At 47.7% G+C, this 20051-nt stretch overlaps 1 protein-coding gene across 11 annotated transcripts in view; it reads left to right on the top strand.

Annotated features, from left to right (window-relative positions):
- The window catches only part of camta1a (calmodulin binding transcription activator 1a), a 523753-nt gene that overhangs the window by 498524 nt on the left and 5178 nt on the right, over window positions 1-20051 (top strand). For 5 of the 11 annotated variants that reach the window (XM_055931562.1, XM_055931563.1, XM_055931557.1 and 2 more), the window contains 12 exons: window positions 9112-9278; window positions 9509-9705; window positions 9924-10002; window positions 10190-10520; window positions 10678-11165; window positions 11973-12151; window positions 12432-12663; window positions 13528-13599; window positions 13816-13836; window positions 14197-14396; window positions 17270-17344; window positions 17713-17743. In XM_055931562.1, coding sequence (XP_055787537.1) covers window positions 9112-9278; window positions 9509-9705; window positions 9924-10002; window positions 10190-10520; window positions 10678-11165; window positions 11973-12151; window positions 12432-12663; window positions 13528-13599; window positions 13816-13836; window positions 14197-14396; window positions 17270-17344; window positions 17713-17743 — 2072 coding nt within the window. Of the gene's footprint in view, window positions 1-9111; window positions 9279-9508; window positions 9706-9923; window positions 10003-10189; window positions 10521-10677; window positions 11166-11972; window positions 12152-12431; window positions 12664-13527; window positions 13600-13815; window positions 13837-14196; window positions 14397-17269; window positions 17345-17712; window positions 17767-20051 lie in introns of all 11 variants that reach the window. The other 6 variants (XM_055931568.1, XM_055931560.1, XM_055931567.1 and 3 more) reach the window with 5 other exon arrangements.

The raw sequence follows: 20051 nt of genomic DNA, 5'->3' as shown, positions 1-20051 counted from the left end.
CAGCATTCACACAGAGGTTGGACCCAGCCTTTCTAGATCAGTACATGTGGGGGTTTGCTACAGCTTTCACACAGAGGTTGGACCCAGCCTTTCTAGATCAATACATGTGGGGGTTTGCTACAGCATTCACACAGAGGTTGGACCCAGCCTTTCTAGATCAGTACATGTGGGGGTTTGCTACAGCATTTACACAGAGGTTGGACCCAGCCTTTCTAGATCAGTACATGTGGGGGTTTGCTACAGCATTTACACAGAGGTTGGACCCAGCCTTTCTATATCAGTACATGTGGGGGTTTGCTACAGTTTTCACACAGAGGTTGGACCCAGCCTTTCTAGATCAGTACATGTGGGGGTTTGCTACAGTTTTCACACAGAGGTTGGACCCAGCCTTTCTAGATCAATACATGTGGGGGTTTGCTACAGTTTTCACACAGAGGTTGGACCCAGCCTTTCTATATCAGTACATGTGGGGGTTTGCTACAGCATTCACACAGAGGTTGGACCCAGCCTTTCTAGATCAATACATGTGGGGGTTTGCTACAGTTTTCACACAGAGGTTGGACCCAGCCTTTCTAGATCAGTACATGTGGGGGTTTGCTACAGTTTTCACACAGAGGTTGGACCCAGCCTTTCTATATCAGTACATGTGGGGGTTTGCTACAGTTTTCACACAGAGGTTGGACCCAGCCTTTCTATATCAGTACATGTGGGGGTTTGCTACAGCATTTACACAGAGGTTGGACCCAGCCTTTCTAGATCAATACATGTGGGGGTTTGCTACAGCATTCACACAGAGGTTGGACCCAGCCTTTCTAGATCAGTACATGTGGGGGTTTGCTACAGTTTTCACACAGAGGTTGTAGAACAGTGGTTGAGTGGCATTAACGGACCCACATGTTGGTGTGGGAGGAGGAAGGTGTCAGCTGACACTTCTGCTCTAAATCCAGACCATTGAGACTCAGTAGTGTTAGCCTGGCATCCAGACCGTTGAGACTCAGTATTGTTAGCCTGGCATCCAGACCATTGTAACTCAGTATTGTTAGCCTGGCATCCAGACCGTTGAGACTCAGTATTGTTAGCCTGGCATCCAGACCATTGTAACTCAGTATTGTTAGCCTGGCATCCAGACCGTTGAGACTCAGTATTGTTAGCCTTGCATCCAGACCATTGTAACTCAGTATTGTTAGCCTGGCATCCAGACCGTTGAGACTCAGTATTGTTAGCCTTGCATCCAGACCATTGTAACTCAGTATTGTTAGCCTGGCATCCAGACCGTTGAGACTCAGTATTGTTAGCCTTGCATCCAGACCATTGTAACTCAGTATTGTTAGCCTGGCATCCAGACCATTGTAACTCAGTATTGTTAGCCTTGCATCCAGACCATTGTGACTCAGTATTTGTACTAAAAGTGTAGAATATTCATCATTGATGCTTAACTAGTCTCCCGTGGCCTTCCATGTACCTTCCACTCCATGCTACTACATTATACATTGAGAGCTAATTTACTACAAATAAGAGCTTGTACCTAGTTTTCACGGTCTATCACATATCACACGGTCTATCGTGCGTTTGTGTGTGTGTGTACCTGGCTTGCACCTTCTCAACCTGGGCAGTGTGTATCTGCAGTGAAATAGATAGTGGCCTGTCCTCATGTCCCTCAGCTAGGACAGGGAGCTGTTCTCTACTGTGCTGCTGTTCTCTAAGTCCTCATACACATTACTAGAAGCTTTAGACTATACCTGAAGTGATTATGCTAGTGCTTTTGTTCCCTTCTCACTTAACCATTTAAGGGGTTATATAGTGTATTTCAAACTGTCAACCATAGCTGAATAGGATGAAGCAGCATGTAGAATGAGAATATGTTGGCCTGTCCTTCATTTGATTTGTAACAAAACCGTTGTTCACTCAAACACACAAACCCAGTTTGAGCAGCTCCTGTTTGTCAGCTAATACATGTCTGCATGTGTTTTCTGGGGTAAGGGATTAGTCAGCTACTGTTCATATGATGTGCCAGGCTCCCTGTCAGTCAGAGCTCTGTGTCACTGCAGCCTTAGTGACCAGTGTAGACGTCTTCTATTACACACTGTCAAGAGAGGGATGAACAAGGCACAAGGGAGGCATCCAGACCATTGTAACTGGCATCCAGACCATTGTAACTGGCATCCAGACCATTGTAACTGGCATCCAGACCATTGTAACTGGCATCCAGACCATTGTAACTGGCATCCAGACCATTGTAACTGGCATCCAGACCATTGTAACTGGCATCCAGACCATTGTAACTGGCATCCAGACCATTGTAACTGGCATCCAGACCATTGTAACTGGCATCCAGACCATTGGTGATGTTAGAGTGTTGTTGTAGTTCTGTTTGGCTGGATACATGCTCCCTCCTTCCCTCCCGCTCTGTGCTCCCTCCCTCCTTCCCTCCCGCTCTGTGCTCCCTCCCTCCTTCCCTCCCGCTCTGTGCTCCCTCCCTCCTTCCCTCCCGCTCTGTGCTCCCTCCCTCCTTCCCTCCCGCTCTGTGCTCCCTCCCTCCTTCCCTCCCGCTCTGTGCTCCCTCCCTCCTTCCCTCCCGCTCTGTGCTCCCTCCCTCCTTCCCTCCCGCTCTGTGCTCCCTCCCTCCTTCCCTCCCGCTCTGTGCTCCCTCCCTCCTTCCCTCCCGCTCTGTGCTCCCTCCCTCCTTCCCTCCCGCTCTGTGCTCCCTCCCTCCTTCCCTCCCGCTCTGTGCTCCCTCCATCCTTCCCTCCCGCTCTGTGCTCCCTCCCTCCTTCCCTCCCGCTCTGTGCTCCCTCCCTCCTTCCCTCCCGCTCTGTGCTCCCTCCCTCCTTCCCTCCCGCTCTGTGCTCCCTCCCTCCTTCCCTCCCGCTCTGTGCTCCCTCCCTCCTTCCCTCCCGCTCTGTGCTCCCTCCTTCCCTCCTTCCCTCCCGCTCTGTGCTCCCTCCTTCCCTCCTTCCCTCCCGCTCTGTGCTCCCTCCCTCCTTCCCTCCCGCTCTGTGCTCCCTCCCTCCTTCCCTCCCGCTCTGTGCTCCCTCCCTCCTTCCCTCCCGCTCTGTGCTCCCTCCCTCCTTCCCTCCCGCTCTGTGCTCCCTCCCTCCTTCCCTCCCGCTCTGTGCTCCCTCCCTCCTTCCCTCCCGCTCTGTGCTCCCTCCCTCCTTCCCTCCCGCTCTGTGCTCCCTCCTTCCCTCCCGCTCTGTGCTCCCTCCTTCCCTCCCGCTCTGTGCTCCCTCCCTCCTTCCCTCCCGCTCTGTGCTCCCTCCTTCCCTCCTTCCCTCCCGCTCTGTGCTCCCTCCCTCCTTCCCTCCCGCTCTGTGCTCCCTCCCTCCTTCCCTCCCGCTCTGTGCTCCCTCCCTCCTTCCCTCCCGCTCTGTGCTCCCTCCCTCCTTCCCTCCCGCTCTGTGCTCCCTCCCTCCTTCCCTCCCGCTCTGTGCTCCCTCCCTCCTTCCCTCCCGCTCTGTGCTCCCTCCTTCCCTCCCGCTCTGTGCTCCCTCCCTCCTTCCCTCCCGCTCTGTGCTCCCTCCCTCCTTCCCTCCCGCTCTGTGCTCCCTCCCTCCTTCCCTCCCGCTCTGTGCTCCCTCCCTCCTTCCCTCCCGCTCTGTGCTCCCTCCCTCCTTCCCTCCCGCTCTGTGCTCCCTCCCTCCTTCCCTCCCGCTCTGTGCTCCCTCCCTCCTTCCCTCCCGCTCTGTGCTCCCTCCCTCCTTCCCTCCCGCTCTGTGCTCCCTCCCTCCTTCCCTCCCGCTCTGTGCTCCCTCCCTCCTTCCCTCCCGCTCTGTGCTCCCTCCCTCCTTCCCTCCCGCTCTGTGCTCCCTCCCTCCTTCCCTCCCGCTCTGTGCTCCCTCCCTCCTTCCCTCCCGCTCTGTGCTCCCTCCCTCCTTCCCTCCCGCTCTGTGCTCCCTCCCTCCTTCCCTCCCGCTCTGTGCTCCCTCCCTCCTCCCTCTGCAGTATACGTGCATCGCATTCAGAGCAGCAGGCAGCAGGTTGAGATGACATCATCTGCACTGCAGCACACTGCAGCACTAGGTCTGAACAAAGACATGTCAGCCAGGCTTGCTGCTGCCGCTAAGTCCTCTCCTCCTGTCCCCGCCACCGTCTCTCTCCCCCTCTCTCCCTCTCTCATCCTTCCTCTCTCAGAGAGCATAACCCTGGTGGCTAGAAATGCTACAGGGCTGTGACCTACTTAACCCCTCTGACCCTTACCTCCCCCCTCCTACCACTAGGGTATGGGCTGGCTGATGCACCTCCGCAGCCCTCATCATCACTTTGCCCATAGCCACCTATGGAGAGGTGATTAAAGCTAGCACGATGGTGGGGGGGAGGGGTTGTAATTTAAGTGTCAGCAGTGGCTGGTGACAGGATGAGAGCTGGGGAGAGACATAAGGATGGTGTGTATGTGGGATGAACCTCCATTGGATTTTCTAGATCTACTACACATCATCAGTGATAGAAGTAATTTACTGGCCATTGGCTGTATGTTTTTTCCTTTAACAGTAACAATTACTTGACGTATAGTGAACGCAAGCATGACATTCACTCCCTGAAGGGCGGAGAGCTTCTGCCTGAGACTGACTGCCAGGAAACGCCAGTAGTGTAAATGTCACAGGGACCCTGCTGTGGCAGCTCCCCACTTAGGAAGTCATTATGTTGTTACTGCAGTGTCCCCTCAGGAAGATAATGTACGACCGTTATTATGACGTAGTGATGGAGAATGGATGTACATGTATGTATGTTTGTAGTTTGTAGTTTTTCCATTGTGGGATTTTCTGACCCGTTTTCTACTCGTGTTCCGAGTCTTCCTCTTCCCATTCATCAATAAGCCAATGCCGCGGGGAGAGAGGAACTATACACACACAGGCATATTCCTGTCACTTAGTTACCGCTCGGTAGCAGGTTGCCACAGAAACAGCCTCACTGTGGTTAAATGAGGAATGCAAATGCAGTGTTCCACACGCCTTCCCTTCTGCCTTCCCGCCTGCCTTCCCTGCCTGCCTTCCCTACTGCCTTCACTACTGCCTTCCCTGCTGCTTCCCTACTTCCTTCCCCGCTGCCTTCACTGCTACCTTCCCTACTGCCTTCCCTGCTGCTTCCCTACTGCCTTCCCTACTGCCTTCACTGCTGCCTTCCCGCCTGCCTGCCTTCCCTGCCTGCCTTCCCTACTGCCTTCCCTGCTGCTTCCCTGCCTGCCTTCCCTGCTGCAATGGACTCACTGTGCCCATCCCATCCCATCCCACAATCTGTGCACATCGGTCTGTGTGTGCGTTTGTGTGCGAGTGTGCATGTGAGTGTGTGCATGTGTGTGTCTGTCTGTGTGTGTGGATGTGTGCGTGTGTGTCTGTCTGTGTGTGTGCATGTGTGTGTGTGTGTGTGTGTGTGTGTGTGTGTGTGTGTGTGTGTGTGTGTGTGTGTGTGTGTGTGTGTGTGTGAGTGTGAGTGTGGATGTGTGTGTCTGTCTGTGTGTGTGGATGTGTGCGTGTGTGTCTGTCTGTGTCTTTGGATGTGTGTGTCTGTCTGTGTGTGTGGATGTGTGTGTTTGTCTGTGTGTGTGGATGTGTGTGTCTGTCTGTGTGTGTCTGTCTGTGTGTGTGTGTGTGTGTGGATGTGTGCGTGTGTGTCTGTCTGTGTGTGTGCATGTGTGTGTCTGTCTGTGTATATGGATGTGTGTGTATGTCTGTCTGTGTATGTCTGTGTGTGTGTGTGTCTGTCTGTGTGTGTGGATGTGTGTGTCTGTCTGTGTGTGTGGATGTGTGTGTGTGTGGATGTGTGTGTCTGTCTGTGTGTGTGTCTGTCTGTGTGTGTGGATGTGTGTGTGTGTGGATGTGTGTGTCTGTCTGTGTGTGTGTCTGTCTGTGTCTGCCTGTGTGTGTGGATGTGTGTGTGTGTCTGTCTGTGTGTGTGGATGTGTGCGTCTGTCTGTGTGTGTGGATGTGTGTGTCTGTCTGTGTGTGTGGATGTGTGTGTGGATGTTTGTGTGTATGTCTGTGTGTGTGGATGTGTGTGTCTGTCTGTGTGTGTGGATGTGTGCGTCTGTCTGTCTGTGTGTGTGGATGTGTGTGTGTATGTCTCTGTGTGTGGATGTGTGTGTCTGTCTGTGTGTGTGGATGTGTGTGTCTGTCTGTGTGTGTGGATGTGTGCATCTGTCTGTGTGTGGATGTGTACGTGTGTTTGAACATAGAGCTCTCTTCTTTATGTTGGTGTAATGGACTAAAGCACACTAACTGCATGTCAACTGATGGAGAGCAGTGAGTGCAGTCCTACTCCAACCACTACCCATTACCCACTACCCATTACCCACTACCCACTACCCATTACCCACTACCCATTACCCACTACCCATTACCCACTACCCACTACCCATTACCCACTACCCATTACCAACTACCCACTACCCATTACCCACTACCCACTACCCATTACCCACTACCCATTACCAACTACCCACTACCCATTACCCACTACCCATTACCCACTACCCATTACCCACTACCCATTACCCACTACCCACTACCCATTACCCACTACCCATTACCCACTACCCATTACCCACTACCCACTACCCATTACCCACTACCCATTACCAACTACCCACTACCCATTACCCACTACCCATTACCCACTACCCATTACCCACTACCCATTACCAACTACCCATTACCCACCAACCATTACCCATTACCCACTACCAATTAACCACCACCCATTACCCACTACCCATTACCCATTATCCACTACCCACTAACCATTACCCATTACCCACTACCAATTAACCACTACCCACTACCCATTACCCATTACCCACTACCCATTACCAACTACCCATTACCCACTAACCATTACCCATTACCCACTACCAATTAACCACCACCCATTACCCACTACCCATTACCCATTACCCACTACCCTCTAACCATTACCCATTACCCACTACAAATTAACCACTACCCATTACCCACTACCCATTACCCACTACCCACTAACCATTACCCATTACCCACTACCAATTAACCACTACCCATTACCCACTACCCATTACCCATTACCCACTACCCATTACCCACTACCAATTACCCATTACCCATTACCCACTACCAATTAACCACTACCCATTACCCACTACCCATTACCCATTACCCATTACCCATTACCCATTACCCACTACCCACTAACCATTACCCATTACCCACTACCAATTAACCACTACCCATTACCCATTACCCATTACCCACTACCCATTACCCACTACCCATTAGCCATTACCCACTAGTTTTTCCCCCAATTAGTCATCATCATTTGATTTTACTTGTGTGGCTTCAAGCATAAAATACACTGTATGCTTGTAATTCACTGTTATGGCATTCAGCACTTTTAAATGACTCAGCATTTATTATGTTTTGAACAGTAATTCCAGAAGCATTTCTTTCAGTCCACGTTGTAGATCTGTTGGTTAACACTGCTCATGGTTGGAAAACTATTTGCCAGCAGCATTAGTAACTATACAGCCTAATAGCCTCCATCTGTCAATCTATGGAAAGCCTTTCTCAAGGACTATGGACGAGTGCTTGTTGAGTGATTTTGTAAATTGGCTCTCAGCCCGTCCTACCATATAAGCCAAAGGTAGTGTTATGTGGCCAAGAGAGGCAGAACACAGCAGGAATGATAAACTCAGTCATAATGGATTAGAGTTAGTTCCTCAGTAGGAGAGAGAGTCCATCTGCAGACTCTCCTCCGAGAGTGTCTAGGACCGTGTGTGTGTGTGTGTGTGCGTGTGTGTGTGCGTTTGTGCACGTATGTGTGTGCGTGAGCATGTGTACACGTACGTGTGTGCGTGAGCATTTGTGCAGGGGTGGACACTTTCACCAAGCCTCCATCCACTCCCTGGTCAATCATCCAGTCCAGATTACTAGAGGAAAAAAGTATTTTTAGTGAATTAGTGTGCATGCAGCAATTAACACAAGGTTGATGGGCCTTAAAGGTTATTTAACTTCTCTGGGATATGTGGGACGCTACTGTCCCACTTGGCCAAAAGCCAGTAAAAATGCAAAGCGCCAAATTCAAATAAATTACTATAAAAATCTAACTTTCATGAAATCACACATGAAAGACACCAAATTAAAGCTACACTTGTTGTGAATCCAGCCAACATGTCTGATTTCAAAAAGGATTTACGGTGAAAGCACACCTTGCGATTATGTTGGGTCAGTACATAGCCACAGAAAAACACAGCCATTTTTCCAGCCAAAGAGAGGAGTAACAAAAAGCAGTAATAGAGATAAAAATAATCACTAACCTTTGATGATCTTCATCGGATGACACTCATAGGACTTCATGTTACACAATACATGTATGTTTTGTTCGGTAAAGTTCATATTTATATCCAAAAATCTGAGTTTAGGCAGGACGCTACTGTCTCACTTGGCCAAAAGCTAGAGAAAATGCATGGCGCCAAATTCAAATAAATTACTATAAAAATCAAACTTTCATTAAATCACACATGGAAGATACTAAATTAAAGCTACACTATTATCTGAGGATAGCATCATAGTAAACAAAGAGAGAGAAGCATATTTCAACCCTGCAGGCGCGACACAAAACGCAGAAATAAAAATATAATTAATGCCTTACCTTTGACAAGCTTCTGTTGTTGGCACTCCAATATGTCCCATAAACATCACAAATGGTCCTTTTGTTCTATTAATTCCGTTGATATATATCCAAAATGTCCATTTATTTGGCGCGTTTGATCCAAAAAAACACCGGTTCCAACTTGTGAAACGTGACTACAAAATATCTCAAAAGTTACCTGTAAACTTTTCCAAAACATTTCAAACTACTTTTGTAATACAACTTTAGGTATTTTTTTCGTAAATAATCGATAAAATTGAAGACGGGATGATCTGTGTTGTGTGGTGCTGAATTGGTGCTCAATTGGTGCAATTGTGGTGCTGAAGTTAATGATTGATGTTATTGTTCGACGTGTTTATGCGTCTTGGTTGCAGATACCTTCCGATTTATACAGATGCCTTCATAGGCACCATATGGCACCATAGTACTGGGTTTCACTGGTGACCATACTGTAGGTCTATGGATGCTGACGTGTGTTATGTGTCTATGTTGCAGATAACCAGTTCAGAATGTCCATCCTGGAGCGCCTGGAGCAGATGGAGAGACGGATGGCAGAGATGGCCTCCCATCACCAGCAGAGCAGTGGAGGAGGTGCAGGGGCAGGAGGAGGAGCAGGAGCAGGTGGAGGAGGAGGTGGTGGTGGTAACAACAGCCAGACACAGGTAAAGTAAATCATACTGTAGGAAATGCACTATTTCATTGATGGAGCAATGGCTTTGTGATGTATTCAGCGATATAGAAATGTCTTTGATATTGTATGTACTTGGTAGATATTTGGTTTATGGAGGATTACAAGGAAAGAACGTACTGTATGTTTCTGTTTGAGAAGTCAGGTGTTGTAAAGTGTTGGTGTTGTAGTTGAAAGTAACCCTTGTTGTGTTTGTGTTGTCAGTGTGTGTCAGGGCAGGGTCAGGCGGGCAGCAGCTTTGAGAGCCGTGTGGTGGTGGTGTGTGAGAAGATGATGAACCGGGCCTGCTGGGCCAAGTCCAAACACCTGATCCACTCCAAGACCTTCAGGGGCATGACCCTGCTCCACCTGGCCGCTGGGCAGGGCTACGCCACCCTCATCCAGACACTCATCAAGTGGCGGTGAGTGAGAACCTCAGACACCTCTGATTGTCTGTTTATCATAGTAATATACAGAGAGACATTGGGACATATAAATATATATTATGGAACTGGTTTAGGACCAGGAAATAATGTATTCAAAAGTTGTAAATCAAGTTTTAATCTATGTAGATAATGTTGTGGTTGAGCCAGATGTAGTTCAGTCTGGGAGTACAGTGTTCTGTTCTATCCTCCAACAGCACCAAGCATGCAGACAGCATTGACCTGGAGTTGGAGGTAGACCCCCTCAATGTGGACCACTTCTCCTGCACCCCTCTGGTAAGATATAGAGAGCTGTATCTCATGAAACCACTGCAGAAGTCTTCCATAAAACCTTTCAAACGCTGCAGACTTTCATAAATCATTCAATTGTAAGATGAACTTTTCCAAGAATGTTAAGTTACCACAGTCATTCTGGCACCTTTCCTCTGACCTGTGACCTGTGCCACTGCTGTCTTTTCTCCAGATGTGGGCGTGTGCCCTAGGTCACCTGGAAGCGGCAGTGGTCCTGTATAAATGGGACCGACGGGCCCTGGCCATCCCTGACTCCTTGGGACGCCTGCCCCTGTCCATCGCCCGCTCCCGCGGCCACACCAAGCTGGCCGAGTGTCTGGAGCAGCTGCAGAGAGAGGAACAGCAGCCCCCTGCACCTCTGCCCCCCACCACACGCATGTCCTTCTCCCCCACCCCCCACGACGCTCCCACCTCAGACAGCTGGATGGTCACATGGGCCAGCGACGGCGTAATGGCGCCCGGCGGGAAGAAAGGAGGCGCCACCTCGAGCAACCTCAACCCAGGTCAGAGCAGACTGGAGGACAGGAGAGGCAGTAACTGAGGCCCCACACTGGTATCAGTGGGGTTAAGGGACAATAGAAAAGAGCTTTAGATAAAATAGTTTTGGAAATATTGTTTGTTTAAATGTCTCTAAAATAGTATCTTGTATCCCTTCTGCAGACTTGAGAAGGCCACGATCCGAGCCCTCCAACTACTACAGCAGTGAGTGCCAGCGAGACCTGCCCCTGGCCAAGAAACACAAGCCCAACCCAGAGATGTTCCAGGCCCGGCCCGACAAGGCCATGTCTGTCCCACTGAGCCTGGAGCAGCAGCAGCTACACAAGCTGTCCTTCAGCCCCAAGAGCCTGTCCCATGAGGGCCTCAGCCCAGACAAGAGCCTCTCCGGTGGGGGAAGTGCTGGAGAAGCTGGAGGAGCCAAGTGGCGCTCCAGGGAGGGTTTCTCCAGTGGGGGCTCAGGCAGGAAGGGCTCGGGGGGCTCTGGGGGCAGCAGCCTGGGAAAGGAGAAGCTGGCTAGCAGGCTGAGACAGAGGGAACAGCTGGGGAACATGCTGGTGATGGCTGAGAGAGAGATGGTGAGCACTGAGCTGCTGTCCTACAGAGAAGATCTGGAGAACCAGGACTGTATGACACAGATGAACGACCTGCAGGTCAGTTAACTCACCCTACTCTCTACTGTCTCTTTACTCTAGTTACTCTTTATCATATCTTTACTGGAGATAGTTGCTTTTTACCATATATTTACTCAAGACAGTGACTCTACTGTTTACCACTCACTGCACTGCCAACCCTGTCTATTGGCCTGCTCATTGCACAGACATTCACACTTGTTTACCAGACAACACTATCCATAGCACGTCATAGTATGGACCTCACGTCTGTAGATCTGGACTACCAGTGAATATACATGACAAGAAGATTGTGATTGACCGCTGGCAGCTCTGTTGGGCCGTGCCACTGGATCCCCTGACGTGTGAAGTCAACACACACACCCACATACACAGGCCTCTCCGGCAGTGGGTGGACCTCCATCACCACATAATAAACTCCATCCATTGATCGGCTCTCACAGCCAGGAGAGCCCTCTGCCATCCATCACAGTCACACTGAGGCTGAGCCTGGGAGATGAGCCTGGGAGATGAGCCTGGGAGATGAGCCTGGGAGATGAGCCTGGGAGATGAGGGAAGCACACTGATAACAACCATCGTCTTCATTGTCACGATCACGATCGTTGTCATGTTTAATGTTCATTGTTTCTTAGAAGTCATTCTAAACTTGCAAACATCTAAGAGGAAATGGGGATGTAATGACGCATCCTTCCTGCCACATTGTGATGCACCGGAACCAAAAAGCACGTCATTGTAAAGCAACAGAACAAACCGACAGACAATAAGGTACCAATGTGCTAAGTGTGTGATCTGCAGTATATTCAATCCTGGGGGATTCTCCCCCTGCAGGTGAACATGATGACTCTGGCAGAGCACATCATTGAGGCGACCCCAGAGAGGATCAAGAGGGAGAACTTTGTGGCCCTGGACGGGGTGCCCCTGGACAGTACTGGGGTCAGCAACACCATGAGCTGGTTGGCCAGTTACCTCGGAGACGTGGAACAGCTGCCCAGCATTATACATCTACGGTAAGCAACACAGCAGAGCCACACTCTGGACTGAATGTGATCTGGTCTGGTTTTCTGTACCCAGATTAAGTCTATATCTAGTCTAAAAAGCATGCTCAATGGAGAATATGTAGGCTTAATTCTGATCTGGGAAACGGACCATAAATGTTTTGCAGAAGATTTCCTGTGCATGGCATAGCAGTAGTGTATTGGTACTACATTTCTGACAGCAATGCTTAGCTAATTACTTTTTAAAGTGTCACCTCCAACCCCCTGCCCCTCCCTCTCTGTCTTCCTTCAGATCTCTGTACAGTGGACCTCTCGCTCCGTCCTCCAGCCCAGGGGGGTCTCCCCTGAGGGAGGGGTCCATGGAGAGGCCCACCCTGCCCCCCCCGGCCGACTGGAGCGAGTTCCTCCAGGCCTCCAACAGCAAGGTGGAGAGAGACCTGGCCCAGCTCACCCTGTCCGACCCTGAGCAGAGGGAGCTGTACGAGGCCGCCCGTCTGGTCCAAACTGCTTTCCGCAAGTACAAGGTACAGGCCTGGATGAGGTACCACACACAGTATCATACCTGCTGTCCTAAACAATGTACAGCATCTCTGTTAGGACTGGCACTCTATGTTGATGTGGTGTTGACCTTAATGTTATCAGGTGAAATGATGAATGGGTCCCTTGAATCTGGAAAGGTTACTATATGAACAGAACTATGTCCTGGTCTGTGTCAGAGTGTGCTGAGTGCACAAGACATTATCTTTGCTGTGAGGACCCTCACCCAGTAATCATCAATGGATTATGTTAATTAACACTCATATCTTCCTCTCTCTGTGCGTGTCTCACTAAGACACACTCAAACTCTGTGGTCCCTGTGGTTTCAGCATGGGAAAGGACTGCTTTGAGCAGAGCATGGCCTTGCTTTAAGGAACGACTGCACTGCTCCCTTTTCCCTGCTCCCTGTAAGCTCTCTCTCCCTTTCTCTTCTCTCTCTTACTCTAAATGATGTGTGTGGAGCCCGCTGCTTCCTGTCCTTAACCAGCTCCACATACCCTGCCCAGCCTCCCCACGCCTCACCTTGCTACCCCCCCCCCCCCCCATGGCTAGCTTTAATGAGTTTCCACGTCTCAAACTGTTCACTGTCGTTCACTGTCATCTGTTCTACCCCTCTGCCAGCTGACACTGGGGAGGAGAAGAACTCTGTGCTGGCACCACCACCTACCTCTCTTCTCTCCCAGCCCAGGATGGAGCCTCTCCCGCAGCCTCTTCAACCCCAGGTCCTCCCTCTGTCCTCCAGACAACCAGGGCCCTGGGCCCAGGAAGAGACCTCAGGGAGCCGTGGTGCTCTATAATAGACTACGCCACTTCCTATACTCTGACTTCTGACCTCTCCTACTCTCTCACAGGGACGCCCATTCAGAGATCAACAGGAAGTAGCTGCGGCCGTCATTCAGCGTTGTTACAAGAAGTACAAACAGGTAGGCTGGGCACACACATGGAGATTCAATAGTTGGATGCTTTTACATATTGCATTATCTTACAGACAGTGGATAGATGTAGGACTGATTGCAGTACATTTATTAGGGATTTTTAGAAAGCCTTTAACTTGATTCAGTTTAGTCTTTCTAGGCGCAGACTGAACCTTGTTCATGTCTCTTTGTGATTCACAATCTCACATTTTCTTTGTTTGCAAGCTTACATGGATAGCCTTGAAGGTAACATATTTTCACTGTCTCAGAGTGCTTACAATGCAACCTAAGTTCACTTGATCATCACACTTGACTTGGTTGTATTGATACTCAACCTACATCAGCACCTTTCCTAAGTCCAGTTATATAGTATTGTGCCTGATTCACACACTAGGGCCAACCTTAACCGTACTGGCTAGTCTATCTTTTCCAGCACGGTTCCAGAAACTAGAGTGAATGCGTCACCAGGTCAGCCCTGTTTGGCTTGACTTGATTTGGCTGTATAGTGTGAATCAGACAAGAGATGTGTGCATTTGAGGCCATGGTTTCCAAACCTCCTGTTCCTGACCCTCCGTCTCCTGCTCTCTCTGGTCCTCTCGGTGGCAGTATGCACTTTATAAGAAGATGACGCAGGCCGCCATTCTTATCCAGAGTAAGTTCCGCAGCTACCATGAGCAGAAGAAGTTCCAGCAGAGCAGGCGGGCGGCCGTGCTGATCCAGCAATACTACCGCGGCTACAAGGAGTTTGGCAGGCTCAGGCCCCACCGCAGAGGAGCCGCCGCCGCCCTGGTGCAACATAAACTCAGGTATGTATACACACACACACACACACACACACACACACACACACACACACACACACACACACACACACACACACACACACACACACACACACACACACACAGCAACACAAACGTAGGTAGCTAAACACACTGTCACACTGGTATAAAGGATTTTGGAGACAGGTGCAGGAATACACAATAGGGGTTTTTAATACACCCAAAACAAACACGTATACAAAACACTGGGCTGTACCCAAACAGAAGAGCGAGGGTAAACCTCATAGAACGACACAGGACGAGACCCGTAATACACAATATATAAAGCACGCAGCACAGGTTGAGACAATGCATAGATACTCATACGACCAACGGACATGGGAACAATAATCAACAGCCAATGGGGAAACTAAGGGCACATTTATACAAACACAGTTCAGTGCAGCCTAGAAGGCCAGTGACGTCGACCTCCGGAACTGGTGAACAGAATGAGCAGCAGTACCGGGGGGATCCGTGACACACACACAGCAACACACACACACACACACACACACACACACACACACACACACACACACACACACACACATACACACACACACACACACACACACACACACACACACACAGTAGCACACTCACACTGAAACATAGCAACACAAACTCAGGTTGTTAAATACACATTATAAACTAGGTGGTTCGAGCCCTGAATGCTGATTGGCTGACAGCCACGGGTATGACAAAACATTTATTTTTACTTCTCTAATTATGTTGGTAAACGGTTTATAATAGCAATAAGGCAACTCAGGGGTTGTGGTATATGGCCAATATACCACGGCTAAGGGCTGTATCTAGGCACTCCGCGTTGCATCGTGCTTAACAACAGCCCTTGGCCGTATATTGGCCATATACCACACCCCCTCATGCCTTATTGATTAAAATAACACACACACAAACATACAGCAGCATAACCTCAAGTAGCTAAACGCATTGACACACACTCAGATACACACACAGTAATACACAGATACACACACAGTAATACACAGATACACACACAGTAATACACAGTAATACACACACAGTAATACACACACAGTAATACACACACAGTAATACACACACAGTAATACACACACAATAATACACAGATACACACACAGTAATACACAGATACACACACAGTAATACACACTCAGATACACACACAGTAATACACAGATACACACACAGTAATACACAGATACACACACAGTAATACACAGATACACACACAGTAATACACACTCAGATACACACACAGTAATACACATATACACACACAGTAATACACAGATACACACAAAGTAATACACACTCAGATACACACACAGTAATACACAGATACACACACAGTAATACACACTCAGATGCACACACAGTAATACACAGATACACACACAGTAATACACAGATACACACACAGTAATACACAGATACACACACAGTAATACACAGATACACACACAGTAATACACAGATACACACACAGTAATACACAGATACACACACAGTAATACACACACAGTAATACACAGATACACACACAGTAATACACAGATACACACACAGTAATACACAGATACACACACAGTAATACACAGATACACACACAGTAATACACACACAGTAATACACACACAGTAATGCACAGATACACACACAGTAATACACAGATACACACACAGTAATACACACACAGTAATACACACACAGTAATACACAGATACACACACAGTAATACACACACAGTAATACACACACACAGTAATACACAGATACACACACAGTAATACACATACAGTAATACACACACAGTAATACACAGATACACACACAGTAATACACAGATACACACACAGTAATACACAGATACACACACAGTAATACACAGTAATACACAGATACATACACAGTAATACACACACAGTAATACACACACAGTAATACACAGATACACACACAGTAATACACACACACAGTAATGCACACACAGTAATACACACACAGTAATACACACACTGTAATACACAGATACACACACAGTAATACACACACAGTAATACACAGATACACACACAGTAATACACACACAGTAATACACAGATACACACACAGTAATACACACACAGTAATACACAGATACACACACAGTAATACACAGATACACACACAGTAATACACAGATACACACACAGTAATACAAACACAGTAATACACAGATACACACACAGTAATACACACACAGTAATACACAGATACACACACAGTAATACACAGATACAGGAGGCGGGCCTCATTACAGGATAGTGGTATTCTGCAGTTGTTACATCTATTTTGGCACTTATAAATGAATGATATATACCCATGATTCTTGAAGAATATAACTTATAAATGCCTCATGAGCTTAGTTCATCTATGAATTTGAGAGTGGTACATTTCTCTAGCCCCATCCCTCAGCTTTTTTATGGAACAGGGGTGGGGAGAAGGGAACTGCTGACTGCCGCTTTAACGTTGCAGACTTCACTTGGGGAAATCAATTTATAAGGGACGAACGACCGCAGTCCCATTTTCAGTCCCTAGGATCATAGTGGCCTTCTGTGTTCATGCATAATTGGTTGAGATTTTGAACATACGACTTCTGTAAATATGTTTTATATTGATGAAGACACCAAGTCTCTGGAGTACTGTAGAGGACAGTATCCATGCTATACAGAATCTCCAAAGTCAAGGTTAAAAGCATGGTTGAAAAAGAGCACAAGCATTGTAAACTACACTAGCTCCAAACAACCACAGTATCTTTGAATATTGTGGACCCTCTCAAACGCCAATGTTCCCTCTTGTCTTGTGTCTTGTAGAAGTAGTCTGCTCACTAAGAGGCAGGATCAGGCTGCCAGGAAGATCATGAGGTTTCTACGCCGCTGCCGCCACAGGTAAGCCCCACCCACAACACTAACTCGTATGGGTTTCCAAATATGTTTGTTATATTCACACACTACCAAATACATACCTTCTTTCAGTGTAGGGATTTGCAAGATATATGAATGGTTTACTACACGTTAGATGGCAAGAAGGAGTCTGCACAGATGAGAGGGACAGTTCTCTGTTTTCATTTGTCTATTTTATTTATTTTGGGGTTGATAAAAGGTCTAGGTGGGTTATATACAACACTTCAGACACCCCCCTCTTCCCCTCCACTGTATTTGGCCCCCACCTCTCCTCTCCTCGCCCCCATTCCTTCCCTCACAGTGCCTACTGTGTGCTAATAGCTGTCTGGTATTGTTTTGCTGTTTATGCGAAGCCCCTTGATGGACCATAGACTGTTCAAGCGGGTGAGTGCAGCCTCAGCAACTCAGTTCGTCCTTCTCTTTCTCTCCTCCCTGTCTACACTATATGTCTCTGCCTCTCTCTCTCTAACAATACAGTTATATATCCTGAGTTCTTGACCTCTCTCTCTCACTCTTTCTCTCTCTCTCTCTCTCTCGCTCACTTTCTTTCCATTCATCTCTCCCTCCCTCTCTCCCTCCCTCTTTCTCTCTCTCCCCCTCCCTGTATCTTGTCCATCACTGTTGCTTGATGCCTGCTTGCATGATGGCTGCCTACTGGAGCCACAGGTGGACTGACTGAGAAGCTCAGAGTCAGAGCAGACGTAACTTTACTCTTATTAAAACAACTAACCACCGCTTATGAATGACTATGTCACTGCAACACTTAACAGGCACCTCTTTCTCTTCTCTGGAAAGGAGTTGAATTGTTCTTCTGTTTTATTTATGTGGTTGTGAAAATGCCTATTTACAGAACGGAAGGTTATTTTCTCTATCATGTTTCCTATGTTGCATGACTCTACGGGCCTTGCTCTTTAACATGTACCCCCAGGCATGCTATGGACCGGATGTTCTCTCCCAAACAGCTGTCTGTCTTACTGTCTGTCCTGTTGCGCCCCACAGAGTTGAGGGAGGGCTTGATCCCCTTTGGTTTTGTTCACTCAAACTGTCGAAACTGTCTTGTACGAGCTCCTTTCGGCATTGCATTGGTATCTGTGACTATTTCAAGCCTGGTTCAATGACACTTGCGTCATCACTGAAAATATTGAAGAAATTCTTCATGGGTGGAAACGGTTTGTCTGTCCGACTACTCCCCCGGAAAGTCTTCGGGCATATTGACAAAAATACCGACAGTGTGTGACGGTTATCATCAGCGTCATCATCTTTATGACTCACAAACACTGTCGTTCATCTTCTTAGACAAGGGGGAATTTTGAATTTATGAATCAAGTCATTGTATGAATCAATTCATTGTGTGAATCAATTCATTGTAATATATCAGCACAATCTCTATATGACAAATTGCTAGGTTGATAAGGCTATACCCTAGATAACTTAACTTCCTCTGTATCTGAAAAATCCTTACTGTACGGTATGGGTTACTGTGCTTTGAGAGCAGGTGAGGTAGCTACAGTACTATAAAGATGTGATAGCACAAATAGGTCAGACTAGCAGTACCAAGCAAACGATGGGAAGTCCCTGCCATGCACCTCCAGGGAGTTAGAACAGCAGTAGTGGTACCAGTAATGGATTCACACCCCAGGGGAAGAGGAAGTAGCACACTGAGAATCACTAAACCTACAGAAATAGCAGTGTGGGTGGGGGCTCACCACTGAGCTCTGTAGAGTTAAAGGACTTTTGGGTTGATACACGTGTAAACCCATGTGAAATGTAACGCATTCCGAATTGAATTTATTTGGGTAAAAAACATATACAACAATATGTACAATATATTCCCAGAGGACAGCACTTAAAAGTACAAGTTAAAACACTTGTTTCCAAACTGGTCTCAGTGGTAAAAACTGGTCCTTGGTGATAAAAATGTGGTCCTGAATGGTAAAAAACGGACATTACCTTGGTCCTATCCACTCATTGTCCACTCATCCTAAATGCATGTGAGCAGACTTTTCTCAGAAGCGTTATAGAAGGTAAAGCCAGACAGAGCAAATACACCAGTCATAGTGTTCCTGTGGTCAGCAGTACAAGCACCACGGGCCAGTAGGTATATTGATTATGATATAACACAGTAATTGGCTAATGACTTACAGTACGGTGAGATCTACTGAGTCCATTGTACACACTGATTAGGTGTGGTGTTTACTGAGCCGTCAGTTTGGCTCTGGCTCAGTTTGGACATGGTTCACAAGTGGAATGCCAAGGTACTGTCACTTCCCAGTGTACATAATGCAATACAAACACAATACAAGATTGGATAGGATATTTCTGTCTGAATATATCTATTACATGTTCTCCTCTTTCGCAAATTGAATGCGTTACGTTTTCAATTGTGTTAGTAGTTCATCATTTAGTGATAGACACGATAATACAGTCCTCTGATTAAACTCATTTAAACACAATTCTGGAGTGATAAAGTCATTTATTTGGTGCATAGCAATGTTCCAAATACAAACCAATTAGTTAACCTCTGCCTGCCTTGATGGTCTCTTTCAGCCCCAAAAATATTTGTTGGAATTGTCAAGGGACTGTTTCCTCTCTTGAGATTTGTTTTGGAGAGAGGTAAATTATCAAGACACCTTTTTTCAATCACATTATATTCTCAAGAGTCTAAAAGTAAATCAAACTGCTTTAAGAATCG

Source organism: Salvelinus fontinalis, chromosome 8 (assembly GCF_029448725.1).
Source record: "Salvelinus fontinalis isolate EN_2023a chromosome 8, ASM2944872v1, whole genome shotgun sequence".
Lineage (NCBI taxonomy): Eukaryota > Metazoa > Chordata > Actinopteri > Salmoniformes > Salmonidae > Salvelinus > Salvelinus fontinalis.
The sequence above is the reverse complement of the archived record's forward strand: the minus strand, read 5'-3'. Positions and strand labels throughout refer to the sequence as shown.